At 33.6% G+C, this 21,836-nt stretch overlaps 1 protein-coding gene across 6 annotated transcripts in view; it reads left to right on the top strand.

The window, feature by feature from the left end:
- The window catches only part of Mbd5 (methyl-CpG binding domain protein 5), a 406,311-nt gene that overhangs the window by 347,420 nt on the left and 37,055 nt on the right, over positions 1-21,836 (top strand). For all 6 annotated transcript variants that reach the window (XM_076866536.2, XM_076866534.2, XM_076866535.2 and 3 more), the window contains 4 exons: positions 2,602-3,268; positions 6,830-6,932; positions 7,967-8,147; positions 12,713-14,848. In XM_076866536.2, coding sequence (XP_076722651.1) covers positions 3,117-3,268; positions 6,830-6,932; positions 7,967-8,147; positions 12,713-14,848 — 2,572 coding nt within the window. In that variant the 5' untranslated portion in view covers positions 2,602-3,116. The remainder of the gene's footprint in view (positions 1-2,601; positions 3,269-6,829; positions 6,933-7,966; positions 8,148-12,712; positions 14,849-21,836) is intronic.

Raw genomic sequence — 21,836 nt, 5'->3', positions numbered from 1 at the left:
CAATATTTAAAAGAAAAAAATCACACTTATATAGAAAATATTTAGAATCAGTATAACTGCTTTGGAGAACAATTTGGCAGTGCCTATAAAGTTGAAAATGTACAAGCTCTACAACCCAACATTAATGTGCTTGACATAATGATAGATTAAAAGTTGTAAAATCTTAAGATAGAATATTACTCAGATGTTAAAAATTAATGCATTTGAACTGTATATCTACAACAAAGATAGGTCTATATATTTCAGCAGAGACAGTTTCCAAAACAATGTTAAATTTTAAAAAGAACGTTGCAGGATGGTATAATATGGTAGTGTTTATATAAAGTTTTAAAACACATATAACAATACAAATATTGTTTACAATACACATGTAGGAAATAAGCACATAAAATTATAACCAGAAATGATACAGGCCAGAATCATGATGGGATCTGCCTTTGGGTCAGAAGGAAGAGGAATGGGTCTGAAAAGAAAATCATGTGGGGCCTGATGATGGTATTTTACTTCATCTGAAGTATTTTCTATGTCCTTTATTTGAAAAAAAAAAAAACTGACAAAATGCTTATATTGCAAATTTTAGTGGTGATGATACATCCTTGTTTATTTTATGAAACTCATTTTTGTGTGTGCTTTAAAACTTTAAAAAACAAATGATTGAAAGAAAATATGTCAATGTTTGCAGTGATTATCAATCTTCAGGGAGATGACTTCAATTTTTATTTTCATATCCAGGCTTCCACATTGATGCTGAACATTACACTATGCTTAGGATAAAGTGGTACCTTACTGCTTGAGTTCATTCAGGCTACTATAACAATATTCCAAAAACTAGGTAGATTAGAAACAACAGCAATTTATTTCTCACAATTCTGTAAGCTGTAAAGTCCGAAATCAATGAATCAGCAGATTCAGTGTCTAGTTAGCTCACTTTGGGGTTCATAGATGATACTCATAGCAGCTAGCAGAGTGCCTACTACACAGTAACTGCTCTGTAATGTTGAAGGAAATATGAATAAACACATAGATGAACAGCAAAAGTCACAGTTAAAGTTACAGTAAGTAGAAGACAAAACATTAAGTGGGTCATTTCCATGAGAAGCAGAGCACAGTGGAATGGGCCCAGTGATGCAAATTACCACCTTGGGACAGTTATTATTTGGTATTTTTCTTTATATCCTGACTTTTCCCTCAATAAATTTTTGCTACCTTTCTCATTTCCTGCCAGTGCTGGCCACACCCATAAGCACAGTCCCTGATTTACAGCTAAATGAGTCTTTACTTTATTACATATCCTTAAACTGTCTCAGAGCCAAGACTATACATAAATACAAATAAGGCATATACCTGATGGGCTTTGCTATAAGATAATCTCTTGCTTTCCTAGTGAGGAGATCCAAAAAAGTGTTTCTGACCAACTCAGGTGTATAGAGTTTTAGGAATGCAGATTAAATAGTCATATTCATTCACATTTTTAATTTGTTAGTTTATACATGCATATTTAAAACATTATCTATAAAATGCATTAATTTTTTTCATTTAAACTTTATGAAATCAGTTTAAAGCTTCCATATGAATCTCAAGTCATTTAACATAGATTTCCAGAGCAGAGCATCTTCACTTCTATTTCAGTTCTTTAAGGTACAACATTTTTTGATTTTGTGGATGAAGCTATCACTGAAAACTTTTTATCACAAATCACAAGTCCCACCATATAACACTAGGATAATTTTTTACTCATCTTTTAGTGTAGTTTTATGAGGCCAACAATATGACTAAATACTGAATACTAAATTGATCATTAAAAGGCTTGTTTACAACAATAAATGGTGCTACCAACTGTGACATCATATTTTCCACAATATTAAGTACTAAATCTTTTCAAAATGTACTTGTCTTTTTTTATGCAACAGCCTCATCAAGATGAATTCTATAAGCATTCTACAGTTGCAGTGGTCACTACAGTTTCAAGTTAATGTGTTTTCTCCAAAAAAAAACCCTGTGACTTAATAAAGGAATTAAGAAAGTACACCATTATGTGAGGGATTTTGTAAAATCTTGACTATAAAGAAGCTCCCAATCTGAAGAGTCTATAACACTGGGGGGAAATCTTCTATTTGAAAATGTACTATAAATTTATTTTCTTTAACTTTTTTAAAAAGAGAAACCTTATCTTCTTTACGATAATGATTAGGAAAGAAAGCTGAAGCATAGCTGCATATAATATTAAGGAATAATCAAAATGTGAGTGTTATTAACATCATTTGGGGGTTTACAGGACATTCGAGGTTTGAATATATTTTGATTTCAAGTTAGAAGCAGGCTCTGTGTGCATGTATCTGTGTATGTACTTATAATGCCGTAATTATGGGTCTGTGTCTAGGAATTAGAAAGTTGCAAATGGTGAAGAGCAAGTAAATTGGTTTAACTAGAGTAAGTGGATCAATTTAAAAGAAGAAAACAAGTTCACTTTGATGTGTTATTGTGATGGCAGAGGACATCAAAATGATAGGGAACAGCTAATAGTTTATTCTATTTGAAAATTGTGCAACTTCTCATTTTTCAACATTAAATATACAGTTTACATATTTGCATATTTTTCAGGCTACATTATTGGAATTTTGAAGTCATGAAAGCATCAGATGAACCAGCCTGCAACACCTTGGATTCAGATTGGAAGATAAAGTTTAGAAAATGTGGCCTTTAAGGGCTGGTAGTACCTGAAAATATTAATCAACTCACATTGTAAAAATGACACCAATTTCTAAACAGTAGAAATTATTTTAGTTCAATCAAGGTTCAAGACAAAATGTACAACTAAAAACTTTACACTCCTCCCTCCCCCACTTCAGATAGGTGCCAGCATTGGTGAATAATGATTTTCCTTAGTTGTAAGCACTCATTTTTACCCATGTAAACCATCCCTAGGAATTAAGTATTGGTTATTTAATGTAGAGTATAATGGGAAACTGATTAATTTTACAATGGCAGAGTTCAAGGACTTGGTTCCAAACTGAGCCGAAGCTTCCCAATGCTTTTTGTACAGTCTGAGAAAAACTGTGCTGCATTGGCCCATTTTTGAAGGCCATCATGCTCTGTAATATGAAGATATCATCTTAATGCTGATATCTTTGGAGAGTCCCAAGCAGACACAGAAAATGAATGGAGGCAAGGAGTGTGACGGAGGGGACAAGGAAGGAGGTCTTCCAGCTATACAAGTTCCTGTGGGTTGGCAGCGTCGTGTGGATCAAAATGGAGTTCTTTATGTCAGGTGAGCCCTTATTTATTACCTATGTCACCTCCAAAGTCATAGTTCCAAAGTTAAGGAGGCAGAGTCTGTTCTTCTTTGAGGGAACAAAATATTGTGACTGACAGCACCTCAGATAAGTTTCAATAACTGACCTCTGTGCTAGAAATGCACAAGTATTTTTATTCTGTACTGTTTTGTAGTGTAAATTGACATAGATTATCAGAGAGAATTTTTATGCATTAATTGTGTTTACATGAGGTGTCATTCTGCTTCTCTGTAATAAAGATAAAAAAAATGAAGATTTCTAAAAAACTTAAAGCATCATTACTACCTTCACAGAAGAATGCAAAATACTGGAAATAGACCCAATACCATTTGGCAATATTACTCTGTTCTTAAAAGTACTTCAACTGACTTTTCTGATACTAAAGTTCTTTTTTAATCTATTAGCAGTCTTACTTATTAGATTTCTTAATGCTTGATATTAACCAAAAATAATTTGCTTATTTTTTTCTGCACAGTTTTTAATCTATTTCCTTGCATGTAATAATAAAAATAAAGTCATGATGGAGATAGCTCTTCATATTACAAGTAAAAATCATACAACTAAATGCAAATGCCTCCTCTTTAAAATTTTCATGTTATATCTCTTTTAGAATAAGTTGAATGGAATAACTGAACTGTTGGCAAGAAGTTTTAAGTCTTATTTAATAAATAATTGGCATCTAAGTTCCTTATTTATAATTTTCCAATAAATATATAGAAATTTAGGTTACCATAAGTCTTTCTTCATGATATAATAAAAAAATTTAGAAGTAGACTTCAGATTTTATTAATTCCACATTAAGCAGCATCATTAAATTGATGCTATTACTTTCAGTGTGGCTCTTTGCATCCCAGCTTCAATAGAATTTTCAGTTCCCTATAGATGTATTTGTATGAATGAGGTATTTTCTGTGGTACAAACAATTTCATGCTTTAACAACTCAAAAGTCAGTTCAGATGTGGGTTTATTGTTGTTTGGTTGGTTGATTTGTATGCTTGTAAAGTGCTTCTTGAGGTAAACTTAATTACCCACTGAAATTCTTTTGTCACATAAAATTCTTATATCTGTAATATTAATGATGTGCTCTGTATTTGAGGAGGTGAAGGAATAAAAACACAGGGAATATGGAGCTCATCCCATAATAGAAAAGATGGACAAAGACACAAGGAATAACTTTTTCCAAGTGTTTCTATTACCAATGTGGCTCATAAAGTGCCAGAAATACTTTGTTATAAATATAACAAATTATCAGTGATATATGTTTATATTTATGGTTATTCTAGTTTGTAAAGAGATGATGTATGTTCAACTTGAAGCAAATGACTTAAAAATCTTGATAATTTTTTTTACTCCATCTTATGAAAGATAAATCAACTTTTCATATTGCTCTGAGCAAACCATGTCTAGTCTGGGAATCAAAAACTAAGAAGTCTAAAAGTTAAAAAAAAAAAAAAAAGAAGTCTAATTAAAAGTTGATCAGTCACTTTCAGTTAATATCAGTTCATAATTTTCCAAGACTGACTTCTTCACTTTTCTGATAATCATGTTAGTATGAGTTCTCCAAATTTAAGTCTGTACACTTGAGAATTATTTTAAAAACTAAACTTTACAGGTAAGGTTAAATGTTTTCAAATTAAATCAAGCCACCTGGGTTTGATTTGTTTATATATAACCAATTAAAATACTACCTGAATATATGTATGAGGCTAGCCTACCTTCAATGGCTACCTTCTCAATGTATAGTTTACCTCTCATTTTTAGGTTAATCTTCAATTTCTCCTGCCTCCTGGTAGCATTTTGAGGTGACACATTAAATTTTCCACCTGTTTCCAATTTTCTAAACTGTATCCATGCTGTAAAACTTGTAACTATTTTTTACATTAATTATTGCCCCCAAAAGTTAATTATAAGAGCTATAACTAAAGGAAAGAATCCAATTGACTAAGAGGAAGAGTTTCAAGAGGTCTAGAATACTGTAAACGAATTTAGGAATTCTTGCCTTTGATTTTAATTTCACAATGAAATTCCTTTAGGATTCAGTGCACACACTTTCTCTTAAGCAAAATGTTGGCAATTTCTCTTCCCCCAATTCATCAATTCTTATTGTGAAAAATCAATAAGGTGGGGCTGGGATGTGTCTCAAGCTGTAGCGCAATCGCCTGGCATGCGTGTGGCCCGGGTTCGATCCTCAGCACCACATACAAACAAAGATGTTGTGTCCGCCAAAAACTAAAAAATAGATATTAAAAAAAAAATTTTTTTTTTTAAATCAGTAAGGTTAGTTATTGGTGACTTTGTTTTATTGAAATTATTATACCTCCAAAGCCTCTTGTTGCCTCTCCTTGCATATCATTTAAAAGTAGCCTAAATAAATATGACGGTTTTCATTTAAATTGTTCTTTGTGCCCAAGTCATTTGGACAGTTGTCCTTGAACAAAATATGAATTGCGTTTTAAGGCTAATTCATTTATGACTGCACAACTGCTTCTTGTGTTTTTTAGAGGCAAAAAGTCTATGGCCAGTAGTGTAATACTTTGTGTATGAGTTGGAGAGTATTGTTTCTGGATGAATTGGATCTACAGGCTTAAGTGAGGGTTTTACCTAATAGTCATAAATAAAAGAATTTCAAATGAAAAGTCCATAGGAATTTCAAAGCATAATACTGATTTAAGTTATAAAATCAACATATTCATAAAGCCCTAAAATGTAAATTACCCATTTTAAACTACTCCTCATTGTAAATAAAAAATAAAAAACTTATCCTATCATCTAAATTAGTATTTAATCTGTTTTACTAATCTTTGTGACCAGAAGAGGAGTAAGATGAAAAAACCTACCCACTTACCAGCCCAAAAAATGCAAGGCACCTTTTGTCCACCGTTTGTTTCCTCAAAAACTTCCCATCTTTTGTCAGCTCTGTTAGATTCCTCTCTGCACAATGTTTCTTCAGTACAATTTGAAGTAGGCCACAATGATCTATCTTCAAAGAAACACGCTGGTAAAGGAGAGAAAGAAATGTTTTTACATAGGGTCAACTTGGTTTTAGACTCCAAAATAAACAGGGAAGAATATATTAGCTCTGACTTTTGTAGACTTGCCAACTTTCTGGTTTGAACTTTAATATGTTCCTAAGTTTCAGTTTTTCCTCAACAAGCTTTGAAAGTAAATGTCGTAGTTTAAAATGATAGTGATTACTTTTATGTAGTTTTTTTCCCCTGTTCCTTTCTTGCCTGTTTCTGTCCTTTCTTGAGAGTAGTATTTTTCCTATCTTTAGTCCACTCTTGGTTTTCAAAATACTTTTGTTTAATTTTCTGTGAAGATCTGTATTTTTCTGAGAAATATTTTGGTATAAAAGAAAGAGTGATAGTGTTAAAGGCTATAATTTAGTAGCTAGCATAATATTGACAAAGAAAATGCTTTCCCTAGCAGGAAAATATTATCCTGTGAAGGACAGTAAGACTATAAATTATGCCTTTTTTCATATAATATGTGCAGTCAAAATTATTTCCTGATGTATTTTTAAACTATTTTTACAGTCCCAGTGGGTCTTTGTTATCTTGCTTGGAGCAGGTTAAAACATACCTGCTTACTGATGGAACATGCAAGTGTGGCTTGGAATGTCCTCTTATTCTTCCCAAGGTAACCATTTCACAATAGAGCTACAGCAGTTTTTTATTTTTAGGTATTTTATATATTTGCTTTTCTCATTTGGCATTTCATTTTTATATTAGTTCTCCAATCATGTATTTGTTTTAACTTTTTATCTAATTAGACATCTTTTACATGCATTTTGGAATGATTAAAGATTGTGGGAAATTTATTCAGGTCATTTTCAAAGGTGACAAACTATATTCATATTAAATATTTCTTTAAAACCACAATTACACCTTTTTATTAGAGCTGTACCTATGCTCAATATTTAGTAATGCAGTATTTTCTTTAACTACTCTAACTGCAGTATTACTTTTAGCATGGTTATTGATAAGTCTGTCAAAAATGTTTCAAAAATTGTAAAGCCAAACCCTCATAACCAAAATATGAAAATGTTTTACTCCTTTACAAGGTAAAAAGTAAAATTACTTAAAATAGTAAAATGTTATTTGCTATAGAAATAGATCATTCTCTGAATGTTTTATAGTATTAATTTTCAAACTAAAAATTAATAAACAACTTTTTTCTTTTTACTGTGTTACTGCATCATAAAAAAAATTTCTAATAAGTAAATTTTTAATAGAGCAGTAGATTTTCTAAGTCAGTTAAAAGGTAATATAAATACAGTAATAAAAGGAAACCAAAGGAAAGTTAGCATATAGAAATATCAGTTTTTTGTTTTGCTTTTGTATCTATATTTTATCTGTTTTTGTACTGGTATAATATCAGGAACTATCTAAAATTGGAAACATTATTAGATATTAAACTTTTCCATATATTTATCTTGGCTATCTTAGAATTACTGTAATTTTCATTATTTATTTTGCTACTAAAAACCGTAAGTTCACCAGAAGTATTTATTAAGTTATATAACATTGTTTTCCTGAAGTTTAAAAACTTAAGAAAGTTTTATTCAGATTTATGGCTTAATCTCAGTACAGTGTTTTTCTTTTTAAACAAGAGGATCTTTTTATTAAATGTTTTTGCAGACGTATTCTAAACAAAGACTGTGCTTTTTCCAGGTATTTAATTTTGATCCTGGAGCTGCTGTGAAACAGAGAACTGCAGAAGATGTTAAGGCAGATGAAGATGTCACAAAGCTATGCATACATAAAAGAAAAATCATTGCAGTGGCCACACTTCATAAAAGCATGGAAGCCCCACATCCTTCTCTGGTGCTCACCAGTCCCGGAGGAGGAACAAGTATGTAATATGGCTAAGGGGTTAGGAATTCTCCTCCCCCACTCCATTGCAAGAGAAGGAGATGCTGGAAATCACTTTGCCAAAGCATTTTCCCCTTTCACTTTTCAAACATGCACAGTGTTTTTAAGGTTTTATATGATCTATCATTTTAGTGCAAATAGCAAATTAATTCTGAAAAATTACCATGAGGTTATTTCCCAGAATTCCTTGTGCAGATCATCTAGTTACATAATCAGACTAAACACTAATTAGCACATCCTAATGCTATGCAGATGTGCAGAGCTGAGCTCACAGAAAAGAAAGTGCCATTGGTTTTTAGGAAACAAATGTAGCCATTTTCATAGGGCTGTACTGGAAGATGTGATGTTAAATCCCCAACAATTTAGCAGTTTTGTTAAAAACAAGCTTTTTCTTTTCTTTTTTCTTTTTTTTTTAGTCATTTGATAACTATTTGTTGAACACCTACTAAACAAAAATCATCTTGCCAAGAACTTTTTATGAGCCCCCACTCAACTCACTCTCAATTTCTCTCTCTCTAAATCAATCTCTTTCTCTCTCTCTCTCTCTTTCTCTCTCTCTCTCTCTCTCTCTCTCTCTCACACACACACACACACACACACACACACACACAATTTTTTTATATCTTTATTTTATTTATTTACTTTTATGTGGTGCTGAGGATCGAACCCAGGGCCTCGCGTGTAATAGGTGAGTGTTCTACCACTGAGCCACGACCCCAGCCCACACACACAATTTTTTTCAAGAATTAAAAGCTGCAGAAAAAGTGCAAGGATGGTTCATTAAGTAGCCATCTACCATTTGCTTAGAAAACCACTTATATTTTGTTATAGAAAGTTTCAGGTATTGTCACAATTTACCCCTCAAGGACATTCCCCTACGTAACAACAATCTAATGATCACATTTGGGAAATATAACAGTGATATAAAAATGTTGTCTAACATGAAGTTTGTATTTTAGTTTCTCCAGTTTTCCTAACAATATCTCTTTTTACTTTTTAAAAAATTGGCTTTAAAACCAGAATGCAATCAAAGATGGTGCACTGCAGTTAGTGTTACATTTCTTTAATCTATATCGAGTCCCCGGTGTTTTTAGTCATTCATGGGACTGAAATTTTTGAAGAGTTCAGGCCAACCAGATTTGCAGGCTGTTCCTCAATTTGGATTTGCCTGATGGTTTCTTCACACTCAGGTAATACACATTTGATAGGAATTCTGCATGGGTGAAGTTATAGCCTCATCAGGATAAACACCTTCACCCATATCTATGACACTGTTTGATTGCTTGGTTAAGTTTGTGTCCATCCAATTTTTCCATTGTAAAGTACCCTTTTTCCCTTTGTGATTAGTATGTGCTTTGTGTCATTATACTCTGAGACTGAGGAACCTCTTTTTGTAAAGGCAAGAATATGAATTCCCTCTAAAATATTACAATCTGCTTAAGACTTGATTAGTGGTTCAGAATAAAATATGGCAAGCACCAAAGCATGAGTTGATGAGGGGTAATTGATACTGTTCTGCAAAGTTCTGAAAAATAGGGACAATGAATGTGACCTGTAGAGCTCAGAGAACGCTTCATGGCAGAACCCTGATTTAGACAAGCTTTGGGAAAATAATAGGATTTAGGCATATGAAGGGAATAGGAAAATTATTCTTCATAATGAGTGTGACATAATTAAGATATAATGTGGAAACTAACCTAACTGGAATGGAAGATTAAAGAAGTATAATAAATTGCAGCCAAACTATTGAGAGCCTGGAATGTTAAAAAAAAAACTCACACACAATTGCTACATCATACAGGTAATTAAAATCTCTGACTTAGAACTCGGGTGAAGAGACAGATTTTGCATCAATAAACATAAAGCCTCTTTCCAACAACCCTCTAACCTTTAAATATAAATGGGACTAATTTTTACAAATTGCTCCACTTCTATATACTAAGATATATAAGGAAAAAAAACTTTTAGAGAATGTTATTCTTTTAATAAGGTACAATTTTTAAATTAAAAGAGTTGCAACAATTTAAACATAAGTTTAATAATAACAAATTATTTAAAATTTGCCTTTAACCTGCCACCTTGATGTTTTAATTTTTGCATATTATCCTGAATGTATTTTTGAACATACTTTTGTCTGCTGTTGATCTCACATCACATTATGTCATACAGTTTTACCTTTTTATACAGTCTGCCTTATTGCCTTTCTTAAGACCCAGAAGAATCTTAATCTAAGTCCTTTGTCATACCTATACATACAAATTTAATTATTGAAATTAAGGATAAATAGTTAATTAGTATAGGCAATAATTGGTGTATTTCTATCCCTTCTAAATGCTACACTTCATTGGATTGTTACTCTTACTCTCTTCAGCAATAGCATTTTTTCATAACTTTAAATTATTTCATGAAGTTGAGGTTTAATAATTAAAAATCAAAAGTCTCACATAGTAGCTTTTATCTCCTTTTAAATAAATATATAAACATTTACATTGTTACTGTTTATTCTTTAAAAGGTCTACTTGAATGTAAGTGGGTGCCTGGTATTTATACTTGCCAACTCTTGTATACCTTACTTCCTAAATGTCATATAGCCTCAGCCTGACTTTTGCTAGTTTGTTTAGTATTTCTGTTACTTTAAAGAGGATAACTATTTTGCCTTAAATATGGACAAAATTCCTTCTAAAACACAGCAATTGTCTAAATTCTTTTTGTTGAATATAAAAATGCCAATATTCATATTATTTTTAATCACTGAACTATAGATAATTATATGAATACATTTTTATCTGAGAAAAGATGCAAGTGATTATGATTAAAGAGAACACAGCCAGTCCCATTATAATTCTAGTGATATGATTACATGTAACTATTGTTACTATATTGCAAGCATAGTACCCTACATATTTTTAATGTTATTTCTTTAATTACAAACTTTAAAAATAGGCTTCAAATGACTTTATCTGCTGCCATTCTGTTATGTTATTGGTTCTCAACATTTTCTATATTATATCCCAAAATTACCTTATTAAATAACCTCTACCATGCTAGAATTAGAAAGTCTGCATTTTCCAAGAAAACTATATGTTCACTGCTTTCTCATACTACTTGAATGCACTCTACCTTGACTTCTGTATGTCCCAGGTTGTGACTGAGTACCTTAAAAATCTTTATTATATGATTTCATCTGTATACTGTCTAGCAAGTAGAAGTATTTATCTTAAATGTGCATTTCACCTTTTAGATAAGTATACCTCTGATTGCAAATGAATCTAAGTATATTTGCTATGTTTTGGGTCTATAAATAGTTATGGCAAATATATTGTAAGAAGGGTATGACTTTCATCTCCTGTGCCCTGACAGACTCATTGGCATTTTCTCACAGAGTCCATCTAGAGCTTAGCATCCTTTTCAATACAGCTCTGTAATCAGCCTCTATAAATTGATGGGAATTGGCATATGAAACAAATTTTATTTGCCATCTCTGTTTTAGAAGGCACAACTTCATGAAAGAGTTAAGCATCCGTAGGGGCTTAGAAACTGAAACCTAGAATTCTGACATGATAGAGTGAAAATTCTGTATGATGAACCAGCTTGCTTTTGTTGCCTCTATTCTGTCTGATCTCCAGAAGAACTGAAGGGATTCCAAAAAGCCGGAGAGGGAGAAATGCATTCATGTAAAAAGAGAATTCTCAATAGCAGCCCAGCACTGAAGGTTTTAATACTCCATTGAATTTTACATTAGAATTCTATCCTAATAAAAGATTTGTAATCTTTTACCGAAATTGGTTGATTAAAGCCATTTTGACAACAATGACAAAGGGCAAAGAAATTAATAGTGTTACAGTGTTGTAGACATCATGAAGCTAAGAATGATTGTAATATTACTGCATTTATTCTTGTTATCATTCCTATTTTAAAAGATGCAGAGTCCCATTCATGTAATTCACAAAAATAAAGAGTCTTACTCTCAGAGTGAAAATGTTGAGATAAGGAAATATTACTGTAGCTGTCCTGAGAAGGTTTCAGTAAGGTAATAGATGCATTTATAGAGTAACAAATTTTCTTATAGAAATGAAAAATCATTTAAGTCATACAAGAAAATAAATATGTCACACAGATTATGATTTCCAATTGTAATTATGCACTCAAAAATTTTAAATCCAATAAGATAGTAACATCACCACTTCCATCTGGGCTGTCAGTCTTGATTTTGCATATTCTAAATCTTATTAGAATGACTGATGTCAGTATGTACTGATTTAGATGCCTAGGCTTTCTCAACAGAAAAGAGGTAAACAAGACTAATGAATAATTACTGAGAATCTTTGGTCAACTAAGGAGAATAAAGTACATTTTTTAAATCAAAGTTTAAGGTAGCTGCTTGCAGAACCTTTTTTCATTGCATAGAATCATAATTTTTATTTGCAAATTTGTATTTCCTGATGACCTTTTTCCTATTTCTTCCTGATTTCCTCCTTCCTTTCCTCCCTGCCAACACAAAAGAAAGAAAACTATTAACAGAATCTTTTTTCTCTTTCACATCAGATGCAACTCCAGTAGTACCTTCACGGGCAGCAACTCCAAGATCAATAAGAAATAAGTCTCATGAAGGAATTACAAATTCTGTAATGCCTGAATGTAAGAATCCTTTCAAGTTGATGATTGGATCGTCAAATGCCATGGGAAGGCTATATGTACAAGAACTGCCTGGAAGCCAGCAACAAGAACTCCACCCTGTCTACCCCCGGCAGAGATTGGGCAGCAGTGAACACGGACAGAAATCTCCATTCCGTGGCAGCCATGGAGGCCTGCCAAGCCCAGCATCATCAGGTTCCCAGATATATGGAGATGGTTCAATCTCTCCACGGACTGACCCACTTGGAAGTCCTGATGTTTTCACAAGAAATAATCCTGGTTTTCATGGAGCTCCCAATTCTAGTCCTATTCACCTGAATAGGACTCCTCTTTCTCCACCTTCAGTAATGCTACATGGTTCTCCTGTACAGTCATCCTGTGCAATGGCTGGAAGGACTAATATACCTCTTTCCCCAACTTTGACTACAAAGAGTCCAGTAATGAAAAAACCAATGTGTAATTTTTCAACTAATATGGAAATACCACGAGCAATGTTTCACCACAAACCACCCCAAGGCCCACCACCCCCTCCTCCACCTTCTTGTGCTCTTCAGAAAAAGCCATTAACATCTGAGAAAGATCCACTTGGCATTCTTGACCCTATTCCTAGTAAACCAGTGAATCAGAACCCTGTTATCATTAATCCAACCAGTTTCCATTCAAATGTCCACTCTCAGGTACCTGTGATGAATGTAAGCATGCCTCCTGCTGTTGTTCCTTTGCCAAGTAATCTCCCTTTGCCAACTGTAAAACCTGGCCATATGAATCATGGGAGTCATGTACAAAGAGTTCCGCATTCAGCTTCAACCTCCCTGTCCCCTTCTCCAGTGACATCCCCAGTGCACATGATGGGGACTGGAATTGGAAGGATTGAGGCATCGCCCCAAAGATCACGCTCATCTTCCACATCATCAGATCATGGAAATTTCATGATACCACCTGTAGGACCCCAGGCCACTTGTAGTGGTATTAAGGTTCCACCCAGGTCACCAAGGTCAACTATAGGGTCCCCAAGGCCATCAATGCCATCAAGCCCTTCTACCAAGTCCGATGGACATCATCAGTACAAGGATATCCCTAACCCATTAATTGCTGGAATGAGTAATGTACTAAATACCCCAAGCAGTGCAGCTTTTCCTACTGCATCTGCCGGAAGTGGTTCTGTAAAGAGTCAGCCTGGTTTGCTGGGAATGCCTTTAAATCAGATCTTGAACCAGCACAATGCTGCCTCCTTTCCAGCAAGTAGTTTACTCTCAGCAGCAGCCAAAGCACAGCTAGCAAATCAAAACAAACTTGCTGGTAACAACAGTAGCAGCAGTAGCAATTCTGGAGCTGTTGCCGGCAGTGGCAACACTGAAGGACATAGCACTTTAAACACCATGTTCCCTCCTACTGCCAACATGCTTCTCCCAACAGGTGAAGGGCAAAGTGGTCGCGCAGCACTAAGAGATAAGCTGATGTCTCAGCAAAAAGACTCATTACGGAAAAGAAAACAGCCACCTACCACAGTGTTGAGTTTGCTAAGACAGTCTCAAATGGATAGTTCTGCGGTTCCTAAACCTGGACCCGACTTGCTGAGGAAGCAGGGTCAGGGTTCATTTCCCATCAGTTCAATGTCTCAGTTACTACAGTCTATGAGTTGTCAAAGCTCTCACTTGAGTAGCAATAGTACCCCGGGTTGTGGGGGCTCAAACACTGCTTTGCCTTGCTCTGCTAACCAGCTGCATTTTACAGATCCCAATATGAACTCCAGTGTTCTTCAGAATTCACTGACACAGAACATACCTTTAAGAGGGGATGCCGTGCACTGCCACAATGCAAACACTAACTTTGTTCACAGTAACAGTCCAGTCCCCAATCACCATCTTGCAGGTTTAATAAATCAGATTCAGGCTAGCGGGAACTGTGGGATGCTCAGTCAGTCGGGCATGGCTTTAGGAAATTCATTACATCCCAATCCACCTCAGTCAAGAATTTCAACGTCCTCCACTCCAGTGATACCAAACAGCATTGTTAGCAGCTATAATCAAACAAGTTCTGAAGCAGGTATGGTTTTATTAGAAAAAAGTACCCAAAGGTACTAAGTTTTTCTACGTTTTTTTTAAATTTGTACCAAAATATTTATTATAAGAAATGATCCTTTCCCCATTGTGAAATTTTCTTCATTTCTTTAGTATTTATAATTTTATTTACAGAATGGTAGGGATTTGTCTATTGGAAAGAATAAGGGGATTCCATATGTTTCTGTTATTTGTTATCAATCTGTGTCATTTTGAATATTGTTCAACTTTTAGTTGGTTTTATAACCAATGGACTATAAATTGCAAAAAAAAAAAAAAGCCATAGAAAGCAGGGTTTTCTGGTTATGAGACATGTCCTGGTCTATGCCAATATAGAAGCCGTTTCCCCTTGCTTTTGTTTGTATTCAGGTAAATGAAGCTCATCTTGGAAAATCCAAAAAGGCAAAAATAAATGGATATTATTTTTCTTGCTGCTGAACAGATATAGGTGAATGGATAGGAAAAAGTAACTAGAAGTTGTATGAAGTAGGAAGCTATCTTCTAATGTGTTTTCTTATCCTAGTTTGCTATCCTTTATTATAATTTGTTTGAAAAAATTCAAAAATGAATATTGGCTACTTCTTTTTTTAAAAAAAAAAGCTAATAATTTAAGTTTTCTAATAAAAAGGCTTGAAAACCTGATTTCCAGAATTTTTGATCTTGAAATTGCTTTAAATTTTCTCATAGAACTAAACCATTATTTTTACCATTGACACTAAGGTTTTGAACCCAAATTTAATGTAAATCTTCACCCACTGTTAGTGAAGGAGACAAGTTTATGTAAAAGTAGACACATTAGAAAAAGAACTATGTTTTGTGCAATAGAGTCCTCAGAAATCATTATAAAAACTGTATGGAAGCACTAAAGAGATGAATTCGTTGAGACTTCAGAAAATTTGACCATGAAAACATTAGAAAAACTACTAAGAGCCCAACACTAATGATTTCAGATTTGTGGGAAATGACAGGGAGGCAATAAAAGATGACTGCAGAGTTATTATAATTCTTATTTGAGAACAGCAAGCTTTAAAAACCAGATTGCTCCTGGAAATGAGAAAACTGCTAAGGCTTTTACTAATCAACTACCATTAGATTTTGTGGACTGTATCACACCACCATGCTGAAAATGGATACTCTACATGTCTATTGCTGTAGTAAAACCAAAAGTGTTTTCTTCCTGGTGTTGCCATCTTTCACAACCTGGTTATATGTTCTGTGTTGATGTCAGTATTTAATGAAGAACTGTCCAGTGACCTCTTGTGTTAAAAAGAATTCAAGATTTAGAAGATATTCAAAATTATTAGTGCCTTCTTGATATTCTTAGTTTAAGGAATCTTATGAACCTTTATTTTTTATGTGTTTAACAGAATTGTTATCCCATAAGGGGCTTCCAGCTGTTCACTGACTCCTTATTCATTAATTCTACACAAAAATTTAATCTTATACATATAGAAGATTAAAGTTACATGATTTCTATAACTATTTAACAATGTACCATATTCAATGAGCACACATTCAATCATTTTGATGAGACATTGGTAGTCTCATTATATTATGTAGTTTTGATAGTTTTGATACCCCTTACCTCAATTTACTTAATTTCAGGTCAAAATTCATATGTGCAAAGTATATGTATTTTATTAGTGATATATTTCGATTCATCCATAATGGAAAAGACCAATGTTTGTTAACATTCTTGTTTCTTCTGATGCCAACTTTAGGCTTATTTTATATAAGATAAAATAAGGTCACTTATTTTTCTGTCCCATGTATCTATGTAAAACATCTGACTTCAATTGCTAGTCCTGGTGGTATCAAAGTACATAGGTTAAAATGATATTAATATAAGAGAAGCTTTAGCATATATATAACTAAAAAAGAACTAGAATAAATGATTAGTAATGAAATGATGTGACCAATGATGCACAAGCTAACCTGAAAACATATGTTTAATTAAAATCTAAGTTAGTAAGAATTTTTAAACTATTTAACCTAATAAAATTAAATACTAAGTAATGTATTTAGGTCTGCTGTGCAGCTGGTTTTGAAAATGGGTTGACTTACTAATTATTGTAACTCTTTTGATGAGCTAAATATTGAAGAGATCTTTAGTGCATGTTTCTTTTTGCTATGAAGTAAATTGTGTCAATTGAATGTACTGTTCTTATAATCACCTGGCCTAAATATCTGTTCACACTGACATTTATTCATTCATCAAATAATCATTAAGCACCAAGGCTGGGCATCCAGAATGAGACAACAGGTGACAGTCACAGCTATCCCTGTAAGAGGTTTTCTAGGTATTCCTACTACAACAGTAATATATGAGAAGAAAAATGGCTATCATTAAGTATCTACTATGTGCCAAGTGGTTTACCTGTGTTATTTATAATCTGTGCAGTTTTCCAGAGTATAGAATTTTATTGTCCCTGTTTTCCAGAAAAGGAAACTGAGCCTTAGAAAATTTAACTGTCCAGGATCAAATGTAACTGAATCAGGACTTGAACTCAGGTTCATCTGATTCTAAAATCCATTTTTCCCCAGCTGTATTAAGTTCTTCATCTGAAATGTTTAGTGTACAAAATTCATTGTTTTCTACTTCCATTTCAAAATCTTTTAAAATGTTCAATAGAAGATGAATTGAAGCACATCAATACATGTTAGAAGCCACATTTATAAATTTATGATGTATTGTTAGACAATATCAATTTTTGAACTCTACTATCATAGCACAAAATGATTTAAATGTTTTTCTCAGTTACAGAAGAAATATCCAAAAATATCATGAGAACTGCCTTTATTCATGGATCATAGTTGGGGACCTTTCTGTCAATGAGTTATCACCTCACTCAGATAAGAATGGGTTTCCTACTGGGTGGCCTATCACTAGACCTTCGAAAGAGGTGACTGTACAGATACTAATCATGTTGTTCCAAGACTGGTAGCACAGTAAGTGTGAAAGAGACCCACAGGTAACACATCCAGCTGCACCCTGTGCTAACAGCCTAGACACAGCTCAGGTGACCTGCTCCATTCAGTGCCTTTATTCACTCTCCTAAGCAGCAATTCAGAAACATCACATTAAGACATTGAAACAAGAAATTACTTTCTCTGAAAATGCTTAATTTGATTGGTAACTTATTTTCAAAACTTCTTTTTAAAATGATTTTTCTATTGTTAAAACGCCAAATATTGAGTCTTAGGTCTATATATGAGTTCTGTATTATTTACATTTAAAACGTACAACTCAAACAGAGGAATTAGGGGCAAAGATTGTGACAAAATCAGATAAAAGATATGAAATATTTAGAAATCATTTCTAAAACTTAGGGGCTTTATTAATTCTATTTGGTGTTTCAGAATGGCTTTTCACTAGAGCTGCTCAATACTCTGGATTGTAATGTGTATAGGTTCCTATTAGCTTTTTGAATATAAAATTGCAAGTCAAGCTTAATACTTTCATGTAACAGATGTAGAACTAACAGGAGGATATTTGGTGACATGCCCCAAATTCTAATGCTCTGGTGAATATGGCAGCCAAACCCCAAAGTTCCTAAATCATAGTCCAAACAAACTGCTGAACACAGGCATATGCTCAAAATCCTTCAGCAGTAAACATTTCAAACAACTTTCAGTTTTTAAAGAGAAGCAAATTTCAGTACTTCAGTGGTTCCAGCTCATGTCCTGTGGGTTTTGATATACGGAGGGAACCAAAATCAAGTGCCCTTGACTGGCAGACTTCAAAAGGCCCATGCTTCCTAGGGCTTCTGGCTACAGCACACCTGCTAACCACGTCACTAAAACACCTATGCTGGGAACCCTGGCCTCTGTAGGGGACTTGGCTCTGTCAGCATCCATACAGCAATGTGTCCCTCCCATGACCCTGTGATGTTTCACAATTTTCAAAGAAGAAAGATTTAGATTATTCTAGTAACATTCTTTCTTAATAACAATCTTCCTCCTTCCAATATAATAAAGTCATTAAATATAACCTTTTCATTTAAAATGCTTTTATATCCTATTTTCCTTAATAAAAACATTTAATCAACTCTTCTCAGCACATGAAAATATAATCATGAGGGGACAGAGTATGGATATATGACAAATGAGGAAATAATTAAAACATTTATTTGCCTTAACTCTTAAATATATACATTGACTAATAAGAATATAAATAAACCTATCAATGAATATATTCATGAGTATTTATATAAATATATATGTATATTTTTAAACTCTGTAAAAGCAAGTGTTTTCTTTCAGCACAAAATACATTTGAAACTCAGGACAGCCATTGAAATGGTAGGTATAAGACAATGAAATAGTTGAGACCACAAAAAAAAAATGCTTTGGGTAAAAGACTACAAAGTAATGTGTTTAATTTTTTTGTTCTTGTGTTTATTTATTCTCAGAACATGCCAGTAGAGAAAATAAGGGAAGTTGTCATCCCCTACATTGTCTAGATGAGCCAACAAGTATAGAAATTTTAAGGGATGAAATGTCCAAGGGCAAATTATACTATATGTTAGCCTTCTCAAAGTATGGGAAGTTTGTGTGGAAATAATCATCTAGTCTCATACAGACTAATGTAGACTGAAGAAAGAGGCAGAGGCTCATAGAAGGTGGTTAACTAGATTAATAACAATAGTCACTATTGAAAGTATTTCCACCAAATTTTTGAATAACTAGATTTTATTCTTCTGAGGCACAAGGCTTATAGGTTAAAATTTGCTCTGTGCTCTTGTTATTTAACCAGACAACAAAACTGTATTAAATTCTGGGATGTGTGATAAAAACCTATGTCTATTCTTTTAGTTAAATTTTTGCAAAATGAGCCATTTCTTCTTTGCTGTAAGATATTTTTACTACAGGCAATGTCTTACTGTTTAAGAAGGTTTCCTAATATCAGAGTTAAACCATTTGTTTTGTTTACATGTTCCAGGTTAAATGTTTCCTTGTATACAAAGAAAAAGTTAAAATATGTTTGACTTTAGACATTGAGTCTATGTAATCAATGGTGATAATAGAACTCAGAGTGGTATGATATGTTTGTTGATTCAATTATCTATTTTGTACTTTTCAAGAAATAAATTGCCCCAGTGTGCAAATTGGGAGAATTTTATTCCACTGCCATACATTATGCTCACTTATAAAGCCAATAGAAGGCTTTAAGTTCTCTAGGTAATACCTAACCTGTTATTTCCTACAATCCAGTAGCCCAAAAACATTTAAGTAATTTCAAAAAATGCCTACATTCTAGAGAGTAATGTCAGCTCTACACAAATTTGACTCATAAATAATGCTCAAAAATACCCTATTGCATCATCAAAATGGATTTCATTTCCACATGCATGTTGTACTAAATAATTCAAATCATGAAGTTCTTACTTTCTAGGAACTTAAACATTATTGCCAGCCAACTAAAAAGTAGAGGAAGGATTATCTTTTTTTAATTACTATACTTATTGCAAATTCAAAGTAAAAACTTACCTTTTTATTAACTAGGAGTGGAACTAGATAGACAGAAGTCTGGAGGAATCTCTGAGGTATCTCTGGTGTTGGAACTAGCCCAGGGAAACTCAGTATCTATTCAAGATCCAGGGGCACAGGTACAAGAGAGAATATTCATCAGACATAGAGCAGGGCTCCTCTGCTGGACGACCCCCCAGGGACCCCTTTCAGATGCTTCCTGGAGCACAACTCCATTCCCCAAAGATTGAGAGGCCTGGTCCCAAAACAGTGTTTTTCAACTTTTTCTCACAGTAAGAAATTAACGTGTATTATAGTCCACTAGACATACATATTTAATGCATAACAAAATTTTCATGAAAAAATGCTTATTATGATGTACTTTGATACTTTCAGTCCCATTCTATCACATTCTTTTTCTGTGACAGTCAAGACATACTGGAATGATTTTAGCAACCCCTGACATATCATGTATTTAAACTATCAGAAACAGTTTCCACAAAGTAGCTATGCAATGTTCTCTCTATTTTATTTTCTTTTTTATTTCTCTTATCAAAAAATACTAGTTGGGGCATACTAAACTAATTTTGCATCCCACTACTATGTCTCAAAACTGTTTTAGAATATTTGTGAGATAATTTGTCATTTACTGAGCACCTAGGATGTGGTAGGCACTGTTGTAGCACTGCAGATAAAATGGGATATCATAGAAGGATACAAAGATGGCCATGTTAGAAACAGCATTCTCCACTCCTTAAACAAAATAAGGTAATATGTCCAGCTACCATTCATGAAGTATTTCAACTATTATTCATGCATAGTAAGAAAACAGAAATCCCACCAAGCTAGGGATTTAACCTCTTCTCTCAATTCTTATGACTTCATAATACATACTAAGAAAAATGGAATTAAAGAGGCATTTGGGGTTTTTTTTAAAACAAAAACTTCATTATTTGAGTAATCTGAAAAAAATTCAAGCATATTTAAATTACTTTCAGCAGTTTTCAGAGTTATTCTATGTTAGCAAAGTAAACAACATGATCAGTCACAGGATTTTTTTTTCTTTTTGTAACTTCATTATTACCACAAGACTGACCTCCTCCATGTCGTCATAACTATGGGGAGGTCATTCCCCAGATTTAAGCTGAATCCCATCTTTCCTTCCCCACCCCAGCAGCTGGTCCTATTGTGGGAGGACAGTGTCTCCTCAAACATTGCCATTGCTCCCTTCTGTCTTCCCTACCTTCTGTGTGCTTTAGTTTTGGGACCAGCTACTAGTCTAAGTCTTCCTTTTTATTGGAAAGAAGGAATGTTAGGGATTTATAGTGGAGTCCGAAGCACAAAGATGGAGGTTGATTTGTTTTTATAAATGCATATTACCATGCTCTGTTACTAAGACATGAGAATATTAATCATGTCTTATTGGAAGATCTAGACTTCTCTTAAGTTACCTTCTGATTTATTATTATTCAAAATCAGTCCTTTAAATATAGAGATCCCCATTT

Source organism: Callospermophilus lateralis, chromosome 9 (genome assembly GCF_048772815.1).
Source record: "Callospermophilus lateralis isolate mCalLat2 chromosome 9, mCalLat2.hap1, whole genome shotgun sequence".
NCBI lineage: Eukaryota > Metazoa > Chordata > Mammalia > Rodentia > Sciuridae > Callospermophilus > Callospermophilus lateralis.
This window is presented reverse-complemented; position numbering and strand designations above follow the sequence as displayed.